Below are 12,071 nucleotides of genomic sequence, written 5' to 3'. Positions count from 1 at the left end.
GTCTCTCTTAACCCGCCTCTATTCAGAATGGATGTATATTATTGGTTACAAAAATCAATGACTGAAAAATGGTTGGCTAGAATGGATGCTTGTCAAAGAAAAGCACGCGCCGTCAAGGTCGGTTTACGAGAAATCTTTCCGATTTAACGCCTTAAAATTGTATATTTGAAAGATGATTGGACTCTTGCACGCCTGTCACAAAAGGTCCAACCTTTGAAATACGCCTAGTTGTCCTCGCATTTCTCAATAAAACGTTAGCAAATGTAGGTTAAAGCTAGAATGATTAATAGGAACAATAACAAAGACGCACCCTTCTCAGTTTTAAGAAGCTTGGAGACCTCTTTCAAATTCATATAAAGCTAAATTAATTGAATGACCTGACTAGCCGTGTCAAAACCCTTTTTCAGGGCTATACTTTTCTTTTGTTTACATTTACAGCTGTTTTTAACAGATTGTATTTTGTGACGCGATTTGGTACCTCAGTTGATCAAGTCTTGAGGCATGCACAAGTAACATTCAACAATCAATGTGTTTACATTTATTTATAAAAGAAATATAGCAACTATACATCTTGCTAGATCAGTCACACTGACTTATCAGAAAGGTATACAATCGGATATATGAAAATATATTGTATAATACAGTATATATATATATATATATATATATATATATATATATATATATATATATATATAAATAAAACAACCATTCACATATACTGATACATATTAATATAAACATGAATACCCATACAGTTTAATATATCTGACAGTTTAAATTCAGTTTTATAAACTTGTAAATATAAAAACAGTTATGTCCCAAAACATTAAATCATTTAACATTTTTGTTAGACTAATCAATTAATCTATTACGTATTGATTCATTTGCACATACCTCAAATGTTTCTATAGTCCCTTGATTTATCCAATATTAGCTAAGTATAATGCAGCATTGTAACAAGTATGCACGATCATGTGTTGCATGACAACAATTTGGTCGCATGCTTTCCTCTACCACAGAGCCCTTTAAAACTTGTGGCTTGCTGATTCAGCATTTTTTTTGCTCAAACGTTCATCAAGAGGGCAGTACGAACAGAGTATTCAAAACCATATTTGACCATTTATTTCAAATAAGGAACAAATGCGTAACTTCCCTCAAACAAAGTATATAAATTATACACTGCACAAATAAAGCATAATCTAAGGTCAGTAAACATACACTACTTTGTGAAGTAAATGTATAATGATAAAATCAGACAGTTTAGTTTTGTCAATGTAAAAATCCTGCAGGAATTCTAGGTAGTTTCCATGAAACAGTTTAAACCTAGACTTGGACTTAATGAAGCATCCCCATTAAAATAATAAAGACAAGCAACCTTTATAACCAGGTGTTCAAGTAAAAATAAAGCAATAAAAAGCACCAACATATAAATACATACAAGTCTGTAAATCATCTAAAGTAAAAACAAGCACAGCACTTTATACACAAAATAACAAAAATATTTACATATACAACTTTGTTTAGGAATTCACAAGTTCTACCTGCAACCCTAAAATAAAAATTCATATTTTAATATGCATATCATTTGGATGTAAAAGCCCCAATTGCCCTCAGACATGGACATCTTCCCAGTTTAATGTCTCACACTTATTTTGCTTTTGACCACTCATGTGAGATATTTTTCAAAGATGAGTGGATTAGTTCAAAGACAAGAAGAGATCAGAATGAGGAGACCACAGGCCCCATGTAGCTAAGTTGGTGGAGTAAAGCACTTGCAATTCCAGGGTTCCAGCAGACCAGTAAAAAGCCACAAAAAGTTAATTCCAGAGTAACTACTGTGGTATGCAATTTTTTTCTTAGCATTGGTATAAAATGCCAATGCTCTACCAATGGTCTTCCAATGCTGTTAGTATTGGAAGACCAGTTAGCGGAGGTAATCTCTGAGGCATGGACATTGATATAAGCTTTTAAGCATTGAAAGACCAGTGGCCTCATTCAATCAGTACCTATGTATCGTTTCCAGGTCACAATGTACTGAGAAATTCTCTGACCTGTGTGGAGACGGTGAGAAAAACAAACAGCATATGGTTAGACATAAATACAAATTCTGATCTTTGTCAACTGAGCTGTATATTGAATCTGCAAGTAAAAACCAACACTAACCTTGTCCAGCACTGCTTCTTGCTTAATTCGATCATTCTTGAAGTCATCATTAACATCCAGGATCAAGATGGGGATATCTTTCATGTACTCAAAGTCAAGGCTGTAATAAAAAAAAAAAATTACACTGATAACATTCCCAAATTCCTTGTACAGTAAATGCCAGCCTTTGTAGTGTCAACTGGAGGCAAAAGTTGTCATGAACTCTTAGAAGCAACACATAAATCAATTGTATTGTTATAATATGGTGGAACACTTACTGTATACTGCGGTGATAAAGCCAACACTCGTGTTTGTGGTGCAGTTGCTCCAGATAGTCCAGAGGAATTCCCTGTTCCTCTTCTCGCCCACGGAGGTGCAGCCTCTGCATACATCTCTGAGAAGAGGTTTTAACAACTGGGTCAGTTAAGCCAAATAATAAATATAATATATAAACATTGCGTTATAATGAAAGACCGCAAAGAAAACTAAAAGCTGAAAATTTAATTGTCAAGCACATGGTTTTATATTGCGGCTTTCTAAAACTGGTGTTTTTCTACCACAGCCCCCCGATATAACATTTGATATATTTTGTTGCAATATGCTTCTCATGCATTGCAGACAGTTTCAGTATAGTTGCTCAAAAAATGTTTTTGTCCTACTAACATAGCATTGTCACAGTTTGTCCTATTGTTTTCCTATTTTAATCATGATTGGGACCAGTATGTGATAGTAATTTGTTTTGAGAGATTTCTTTCTAAATGTTAGGGATTTCACATTTGTTTAAATGTTTAGGTTGAAGCTGTCACTAATATTATTTTGGATGCATATAAATAAATAAAGCCAGTTTTTTACCCTTCAAATCAGATAAGACCCAGGAACCCCTTAAGAAGCTCGGGCACTCCATATTGGTAAACCCCGTTCGATCACAGACCAGCTGTCTGAAGTTCCTACGGTTCTAGCACACGAGGCTCAAGTGTGTCAGGGCTTTACTCACCTGTGGGTCAGCCCGAAGGTAGATCATGGCATCCAGTTCAATCTGGGACTCAAACTGGGAGAGCAGCCAACTGTGCCAGTCGTTGTAGATGGCCCATTCTGTCTCATTTAAGTCCCCTGACTCAAATAGGTTGGAGGCAAACACATATCTGGCAAAGAGTCGCAATACAAGTCAGACACGATGAGGGCCACAGAAACATGCACTCCTCTCACTGCCAGAGGTAATCCTGGATCATTTTCTGAATTGCTCAAAAAACAGATACACCTCCAGATGTTCACACACCTGTCACTATACACAGAGCGCTCGAAGAACTGGACGGGTTTCTCCGCTTGCTGTAACTTTGCAGAAGGCGGTTGCAGTTGAGCTCGCACACGACTCAGGCACGCGTAGCTCTGGAACGTGTAGGACCAGCGGCTAGGTTTGTCATACATCATCTGAAGCAGGTTTCCTCCACTCTTCTGAGATGTACTGAGCTCCTGGATGATGGAACGCCGACTTGTTAAGCAGACAACCAATTATACACCACTCACTCAAACGAATGCAACATTAAATCGGACAGAAGAATTTGTTGAATGGCGTGAGGTACTAACCTCGTACTCATTGTCAGCTGTCTGAACATTACACCACTTCCCAACGGGCTCTGGTATGACCTCCCAATCCTCTGAGGTTCTTTCTAGAAGTCGCACAAATGTTGACTTCCCTGCAGCTGCAAGGCACAGACACATTTGAGCAAGCAGTAGAGAGTACCAAATCTTAGGAAAAACAAGACGTCATACAACATGTAACGTTCGATAACTAATCAATAACCTTTTATGGTAACTCCCCATTTTTTTCCTGCCAGAAATGCATTATCTAGTTTGAGAAAACCCATAGCCATACACGTTGCATTCGTTATTTTAAGCCAATTAGGGGCTAGAAATGTATAGTATTTACAGTGGTATAATAACGATAATACTAATCATAAATAACTGTCAACTAGCTAGCTTTATTCCCGCGTCAACTTGGTGATTATCTATGCTATACTTATCGAAGTGAAAGACATGTCGTGACATTAAAAACAGTAACAGTGTTGTTAACTAGCTCAATAGTAAGAGATATATATATATATATATATCCCTTACAATATATATGCAGAAATTAAATTAAACTAACGTAACTAGTATGGTTTTGGCGCCAACACGTTTGCCTACAATAAACTGAACTGTTGGCATTTTGGCGGGTATGGTTGAGCATTACTTTAGCTGTCAGATAACGTTACCCGTGTCAATTGAAAATACGATCAATAGCTAGCTAGGGGGGACAAAATACAGAGAGGTTACTGGAGTGCTTCAGTTGCTGTATTGTAAACATTTGTAGTCAGGCAGCTGGCTGAGCAAACTTACCAATGTTTCCTTCAATGGATATCTTCTTAGTCCTTTTCTCAAAGCTGTTGTCAAATCCGGGACTTGAACATGTTCTCTTAGGGGGTGTAGCCATTATATTATATAAGTATTAAAGTAGTAGATTCGTCAATATACAGCGCAAACCTCAGCCGATACACTCAAGAGCCTCATTCAGGAGCAGAATGACTTGACTAGGCGCAACATTCAAATGAAATAGAATTCCGCGCCAAGAAAACGTCTTTTACTTCCGGGGTTGAAACAAAGCATTCACAATACTACAAGACACCCAACTAAATAATTAGCCGGTACCATCCCCGAATTCCACCACTAGGCTATGCTACATGAATAGGGACCACCAGACAGAAAGTGTTTTATTGTGACCAAGAAAAATAAATGAAAAAATAAATTGCAGTGCGTAGATACATTTATTTCATTTTACTTTCAGGTTTTTTGTCTTCATTTTTTGTTAGGTTAAGGATTTTGGGCCGGTTTCATAGACACGGATGACGTCTAGGCTAGGACTAAAAAAGTTCAATAGAACTTAGATGACTAAGTGTGTGGTAATGTCAGGTTTAAAATAAGCTCTAGAATTATGTTTAACATCCAATTTTAGAAAGAAAATCACAGAACATTAAAAAATATATAACGTTATGGTACGTTGGCACTTTCACGTGGTTGTAGTAATAACTTGTATTTCATTTAGATTTCAAAAAATTGAACAACTAAGAACGATTTTTAAAAATGTTTTAACCTATTGACTTGAGAAGCTCCAAATGAAACACATGACCCGCCGTGTCCAGAGCAAGCGATCCCGGAAGTCTCGCGGTCTTGTGCTTCTTGAGATCAAAATCTCAGAGATCACATTTTTATTTGCTTTTCCGGTGTTGAACTGCGCTTGCGTTGTATTACAGAAGGGGGTGTAATCGCTAGCCCGGACAGCAGCCACGCCGAACACAAAATATATCAGAAAAGAGGGAAGGTATTGTAATTTAATTTGTAGCATTATATTTTTGTTAATGGTTTAGCTTTGAGAGTGCGTTTGTATGAATTCACGATTGAAGTTTAAGTATTTCTACTTCAGTTGTGTTATAGGTAACATGAGGCCTGCGACGTCTTTGTCTGCGTGCGGATGCTTTGTGGTTGTGTGGCTAGCAAACTAGCCTTTACCCCGATTAGAATAATTTATTGCTAGCATATGTGCATGTTTTCAGATTATTAAAGGGGCAAATATATTAAACACGTAAAAGGGAATGGTAAAAAAAAAGTCTAAAACTATGAAATTGAGAGAACTAGGCATAATAACCTAACTTCTCATTCATTTATTTTGTTTAATTCGGGCCGCCTAAAAGCTAGCTTAATAAATCGCCGCGGTTTCGTTTTTGTACAGCGCTAGGCCATTCCTCCCAAGTCAATTTAACCTACGCTTAGGTTAGCCCCTGAAATGTCTAATTTATAAGATTTTACAATGTTCAACTGCGATCTTCAAGTGAACCAGATTTTGCACTCCTCAATGTCTAATATGAAGGTTTATACGCTGTTTGGCACTTCTACCCAACAACGGTGACCGCCTCACCCGTGTTTTTGTGCTACTAATGTTGGATCGTGTTACTTAATTTGGATACAACTTAATGTTAAAATTAGTTTTTAAACCATGATTCTTTTCCGCTAGTGTCGGTTATTCAGACTGAAATGACTGAACCTGTGTTTCTTATTAAAATAATACACGTGTAAATAAAACAGGAGCCCCTATACCACTACACGGGCCATTATGTGAATGTGTATCCTACCTGATTGACAAATGTTACCCCTTCTAATGCATTGTAACCCTGTAGTATTTCACTTTTGATTGTGTCTCTTAAACCAGGGCTGACCGACCTTAAACAACCATGTCTGATGGAGAGGGATTTGTGGTTCGCATTCGGGGGCTTCCCTGGTCTTGTGCTGTGGATGAGGTTGCACGATTCTTCTCAGGTAATACATGTGGTTTATTTTGTTGCATGAGAACAGAGATAAGTAGCCCCAAAGTAATTTCTGGTGACTGAGAATGTGTCCATGTCTCATTCCAGATTGCAACGTTGCCAACAACGGCACAAGCATCCACTTCACCTACACTCGCGAGGGAAGACCAAGCGGAGAGGCGTTTGTAGAGCTGGAGTCGGAAGATGACCTGAAGATTGCCGTGAAGAAAGACAGAGAGACCCTGGGTCACCGATATGTGGAAGGTAGTCATTTATGTTTTGGGTTATTTTGTTGTTTTTTGCATTCTAAAATCAGAAAGGTGGGAACACACATGTGATACCCCCTTGTAGTGATGAAATAACATTTCCAATTATATGAATACAATTAAAGTAATAAATTGACGAAATGGGTAAAACAATATATATATTGTAATTGTTACGTTATGGGATTTGATGCCAAAATAACTTTACCCACTGCTTCCTCCGCCAGTATTCAAATCAAACAACGTGGAAATGGATTGGGTCATGAAGCACACTGGCCCAAACTGTCCAGAGACCGAGGGGGATGGGCTTGTGCGGCTGCGCGGCCTTCCGTTTGGCTGTAGCAAGGAGGAGATTGTCCAGTTCTTCTCAGGTGTGTTTGTTGTCCTCTCTGCCCCCACTCCAGTAAAGTCTTAGGGTCAATATCCTCTATTGATATCAACTGAGCGTTGAGGTTTATATAAATTACAAATAATGACATGGCCTGTAGTTTAAGATACGGCAGAAGAGAATCTGCTTTCAATGGCCTCTTAACATTGGCGTCATATTTCTGTGATATGAGGACTTTGCTAGTCCATCGAAACAGACCTCACTGGTCAGTCAACACTGAAACTCTTATTATAGTCGAGATGGATACTGCTATTTAGTTTCTTTAATTCAGACCCATAGTTGTCCACTCTACAGTAGCGTCACTCGATCAACTGAAGCAAGCACTTTCATTCCTTCCTGCAATTTTATGGGTCCCTTTTGTTTTGTTTGTTACCTGAAAAAAAAACAACCAGTAAGTAAATGTTCAGAAAGGTTACACCTATCTGGCACGCTGCTCACTAAGGCGTTTTCTCTTTTTCCAAAGGGTTCTCGTGTGTGTGTGTGTGTGTGTGATGTGTTTTCAGTTTGTCGCCTTTGAAGAAAAAAAGCAAGAACTCTGTGACTGGGCATGTGATTTAATGTGTCCCCTGCTGGGGTTATCTGTCCTTGGGTTGAAGGGTTGGAAATCGTGCCAAATGGGATAACATTGCCGGTGGACTTCCAGGGGAGGAGTACGGGGGAGGCCTTCGTGCAGTTTGCATCACAGGATATAGCTGAAAAGGCTCTAAAGAAACACAAGGAAAGAATAGGGCACAGGTGGGGACGGATGGTTGGCTGGATAAGCTGCTTTTCTTATGGTATTCACCTGTCGCCACAGTCGTCTTCTGTGGTAATAACACGTGACAAGAACCCGCACATGCTACAAGGACATTCATACATGTATCCATTTGAGATCACCGCCCCCATGGCCTCTTCGAATTCAGAGATGCGCTTTTGTTTGCCATAAGAGACTTCAGTGCTGAGTGATTGTCCCGGAGCAGTGTCTTTGTTCGTGTGTGAGTTGAGGAGACCGTAGCATTGTAGGTGGTGAACTTCCGATACAGATCACCTACCTTGGTCGAATACATATTGAGTTTAATTTAGGCCTCAAACAGACTTTTTTTTTTTTTAGCTCATCATATCGAGGTGCGTTATTAGACAGTGGCACATCGACACCAAGGTGTTTTGGCCTAGATTGTTCCGGTTTTCACTCAGCACTAATCTGTAGACCCTCATGGCACACAGATGTGTAACAGAGACCCTGTCTTCCTTTGGCCATGGAAACGCAGTTACAAGGAAAGCTCTGGTTGGGGTCAATAATAGCATTTTTGTCTAATTCTTCTGAGTCACCATAAGAAAAAAAAAAGTTTCAAAATTCTTTCTTGACTTTCTCCAGATTCAGATTTTAGAAAAGGAAATGTCTTTAGCATCCCAGTGGCTATTGTCATTTAACCCTGATACGTAAGATACTGTAATGTTATGTCGGTAAAAAGCTATGAGTCTCATTAGCTGGCAGATAGTACGATTGACATGCATGGCTGTGAGATGCTACAGTCCTCTGGATTTTGCTCCATGTACAGTTTTCTCCTCAATAGCCATAGATCAGTTCGGGCCCTGAATCCAGGCCTGACGCCCCCTCTGTGTGCCTGTAGGTACATAGAAATATTCAAGAGCAGCCGCGCAGAGGTGCGGACCAACTACGAGCCTCCGCGCAAAACCATGGGCGGAATGCAGAGGCCCGGTCCGTACGACAGGCCCGGCGGTGGCGGCGGCCGTGGCTACAACGGCATGAGCCGAGGTGGCTCCTTCGACCGCATGCGCCGCGGTGGCTATGGCGGAGGTGAGGCTGGTGAGAATACAGGCTTATCGTTGGTTCTGCTGTTAGCTCTACTCTGCCGGGGCCGCTTTTGGGAAATGGCGCTGATGAGGAGGGGGGGGGCCCTGCTTGGCCCGTGTGTCTTGAGGCCGCGGTTCAAAACAAATTCTAAGTGTACCCCCCCCCCCAGGTTCCGACCGCTACGGCGACAGTGGCTCGAGTTTTCAGAGCACGACCGGACACTGCGTGCACATGAGGGGCCTTCCGTACCGGGCGACCGAGACCGACATCTACAGCGTGAGTAGTGGGGCTGGTGATGCCGACGGCACACTCGTACCCTAACCCTGCCCGGTAATCACGACCGTCTCTTCCCGCCGTAGTTCTTCTCGCCCCTGAACCCGGTGCGTGTGCACATCGAGGTGGGCCCCGATGGCAGGGTGACCGGCGAGGCGGACGTGGAGTTCGCCACGCACGAGGACGCCGTGGCGGCCATGTCCAAGGATAAAGCCAACATGCGTGAGTCTCCTGGGTTTTTGAGACGCCTGGTCGGGTTTGTTTTCCGAACCCTACATTTTTTTTAATGCAATCGCGGCGTTTGTGACGTAACGCCCCCTCTCTCCCTCTCCTCAGAGCACCGCTACGTTGAGTTGTTCCTCAACTCCACAGCAGGGGGCAGCAACGGGGGGTACGGCGGCCAGATGATGGGAGCCATGGGTGAGTCCTCGCCCGTCGTATGCCGACGTTCTCGGTGTGTGTGTGTGTGTGTGTGTGTGTGTGTGTGTGTGTGTGTGTGTGTGTGTGGAATCAGTTTGGGGTCGGCGTGACCGTAAACCCTGTTGCCGCACGCTGTTCCATCTGACTGTTCTGTCTCCACAGCCAATCAGTCTTCTTACGGAGGCAGCCAGCAGATGGGCGCTGGCTACACCGGAGGCTACAACAGTCAGTCCAGCATGGGGGGGTACAATGACTACAGTAAGTGTCAACTCCATGATCTTCATCGCCAGACGGTTGTTTTGTGTTTTTGCTTTTTTTTTTAAACTTCCCCATATCGGATGAGATACGTCTGCCCGTATAATATCGTGGCTTACCCGTGGTCACTGCTTGAGCGAGAGTGTCTTTGCGCTGATGCCACTGCTTCGTTGGTACCGGAGAAGGTTCGCCTGCGTCGGTCCTAATGTGTATATTTCTTTCTCCTGTTAGGTAATCAGAGCGGGATGGGCAGCAGTTACTATGGCAGCAGCCGCGGGTCCGTGGGAATGAATGGCAGCATGGGAGCTGGATGGGGCATGTAGGGACCCCTAGCTGGCCAGCCGGAATACTAGCTTCTTGGCTGTTGGCAACATGTTCAAAGATTTTTTTTTTTTTTTAAGGGTTACAGATTTTTGTACAGACGAGTGTAAATGTATGAAATGTGGTAACGACAAGTTATTACCCCAAACTTTCTTAACCGTATCACTGGAGTCAGTGTTATTTTTATTTTTGTGAATCCGAGAGCACGGGGCAGATGATTTTGGTTCCACTCGAATTATACCTGTAGTTTGAGCCTGAGTGACTGACTGGATGCTGTTCGTGAAGCCATGTGTGCTTTTTGTAAATACTGTGCTCATGATTGCTTGTATGGATTCCTCAGAGTCCACAAACATTTACAGCTCCTTTTTCATGTTTCCTAAAAACTTGGCCAGAGGAATTTTTATAATGTTGAAGAGCATGTTGTAATGTCTTTTTTTCTTTATTTTAATGAACAGGATTTGTTTTGGTTGACTCAAGAAATGGCTTAATGTTTTAAAACCTTGTACTAGATGCTTCACCCCCTCTCACTGTCTTGGTCATGATTCTGCTGATGGGCTTCGTTAATAAACTTGTTCACTTTTTTTGCAATATCTTCTATGGATGTACGAGTGTTGCCAAAATAATGGAAACATCACATGGGAAAACTACTGTTATTTTGAACTGAATCACAATCAAAGGCAGTGCCAATTAGCAATATGCATGTGTCAGCTATGAATTAGGTCTGACAATTGGCACTTTGACATTTTCTTTTTCAAAGCAGCAGGATGCAATGAAGTGTTCTAAAGAGGCCAAATGGTCTTTCTGATTTGCAGGTGCATCAGTCACACAAACTAATTTATTCAAGGAGAATTGTCACAGCATAAGCTGAACATGTACAAAATGCATCGGCAAGAACCGTGCTCACTGACCGGCCGATAAAATGACAGTTGAAGAGGATAGTTGCTCGGTACCCCAGAACACAGTCTCAAAATTCCCCACTGAATGAATTTGGCACCTCTGACTAAACTCACATTGTGAACCTTAATGAAGCTGGAATACATGTCAGGGCAGCCATTCGGAATCTGCTTGTATCCGAGGGCAACGCCAAAAGACTAAAATGTCACAAAACCTAAACCCGTGTGTCCTGGAAAGAAAATATTTTCTGATGAGTCACCTTTTGCCTTATTTCCTGCGTCCGGACAGGTTTATGTTTGGGGAAAGCCAAAGCATTGCCCTCTGCCCACAGTGTATGTTTGGCAACTGTTGGACGTGGTAGTAGATTCGTAATGGAATGGGCAGCTGTCTCTGGCCTGATGATGGCTCTGCGTGGTCGCACAACAGCCAAGGAAAATGAGGCCGTTTTACAGTGTCCTCGTGACCTTAGAATATTCCAGAATGATGAATCCAGAAGTGGTTTCGCGAACACCCATGAAACACAATTGAACCCCAGTTAAGGACCTGTATGACAGCATTCCACACATCAAGGAACTACAGGTGTGTTCATACTGCCATATTAAACGGTCTGCTGTCCCAATGTCGCAGGCACGTGTGCAAGATTTATACGAAATTGTTTGACTATAGAGATAGCAAAACTGTATTTTCAGTTTGTGTTTGTCTCACTTAACATTCTGCTTGATAAGTTGGGCCCAGGCTTTTAAAACCCTTTCACAAACAGGCTGTCAAAGTGCTGGATGGGAACCCTTTCACAAACAGGCTGTCAAAGTGCTGGATATAACCCTTTCACAAACAGGCTGTCAAAGTGCTGGATATAACCCTTTCACAAACAGGCTGTCAAAGTGCTGGATATAACCCTTTCAGAAACAGGCTGTCAAAGTGCTGGATATAACCATTTCACAAACAGGCTGTCAAAGTGCTGGATGGGAACCCTTTCACAAACA

The 12,071-nt window shown here is 41.7% G+C and overlaps 2 protein-coding genes across 4 annotated transcripts; one reads left to right on the top strand and one right to left on the bottom strand.

Annotated features, from left to right (window-relative positions):
* Window positions 1–746: 746 nt before the first annotated feature.
* On the bottom strand, window positions 747–4,766 carry zgc:110540 (deoxynucleoside kinase). The gene is made up of 7 exons (XM_010871229.4): window positions 4,522–4,766; window positions 3,730–3,845; window positions 3,422–3,615; window positions 3,140–3,287; window positions 2,424–2,539; window positions 2,167–2,266; window positions 747–2,054 (listed from the first exon to the last, which is right to left on the bottom strand). The coding sequence occupies exons 1-7, from the start codon at window positions 4,613–4,615 to the stop codon at window positions 2,028–2,030; spliced, it is 795 nt and encodes a 264-aa protein (XP_010869531.2). The 5' UTR covers window positions 4,616–4,766; the 3' UTR covers window positions 747–2,027.
* A 626-nt stretch (window positions 4,767–5,392) lies between these two features.
* hnrnph1l (heterogeneous nuclear ribonucleoprotein H1, like) lies at window positions 5,393–10,782 on the top strand. 3 transcript variants are annotated; one of them, XM_010871228.5, is made up of 11 exons: window positions 5,393–5,500; window positions 6,386–6,492; window positions 6,588–6,743; window positions 6,970–7,113; window positions 7,727–7,865; window positions 8,741–8,928; window positions 9,095–9,201; window positions 9,285–9,420; window positions 9,535–9,618; window positions 9,781–9,876; window positions 10,105–10,782. In XM_010871228.5, exons 2-11 carry the CDS (start codon window positions 6,408–6,410, stop codon window positions 10,194–10,196), a joined length of 1,227 nt encoding a protein of 408 aa, XP_010869530.1. In that variant the 5' UTR covers window positions 5,393–5,500; window positions 6,386–6,407; the 3' UTR covers window positions 10,197–10,782. The 3 variants fall into 3 exon arrangements, with proteins under 3 accessions (XP_010869530.1, XP_010869529.1, XP_019903658.1); XM_010871227.5 differs by having other exon boundaries at window positions 8,741–8,937; XM_020048099.3 differs by having other exon boundaries at window positions 8,741–8,937; window positions 10,101–10,204.
* Window positions 10,783–12,071: the final 1,289 nt, after the last annotated feature.

The sequence above is a fragment of the Esox lucius genome, chromosome 7 (genome assembly GCF_011004845.1).
Source record: "Esox lucius isolate fEsoLuc1 chromosome 7, fEsoLuc1.pri, whole genome shotgun sequence".
NCBI lineage: Eukaryota > Metazoa > Chordata > Actinopteri > Esociformes > Esocidae > Esox > Esox lucius.
This window is presented reverse-complemented; position numbering and strand designations above follow the sequence as displayed.

Coding starts and splice junctions, on each gene's coding strand:
- zgc:110540 (XM_010871229.4), bottom strand. CDS start 4,615: ATGGCTACACCCCCTAAGAGAACATGTTCAAGTCCCGGATTTGACAAC. Junction 3,288..3,421: donor CGCTCTGTGTATAGTGACAG/GTGTGTGAACAT, acceptor ACTCTTTGCCAG/ATATGTGTTTGCCTCCAACC. Junction 2,540..3,139: donor ACCTTCGGGCTGACCCACAG/GTGAGTAAAGCC, acceptor ACCTCTTCTCAG/AGATGTATGCAGAGGCTGCA.
- hnrnph1l (XM_010871227.5), top strand. CDS start 6,408: ATGTCTGATGGAGAGGGATTTGTGGTTCGCATTCGGGGGCTTCCCTGG. Junction 8,938..9,094: donor CTATGGCGGAGGTGAGGCTG/GTGAGAATACAG, acceptor CCCCCCCCCCAG/GTTCCGACCGCTACGGCGAC. Junction 9,877..10,104: donor GGGGGGGTACAATGACTACA/GTAAGTGTCAAC, acceptor TTCTCCTGTTAG/GTAATCAGAGCGGGATGGGC.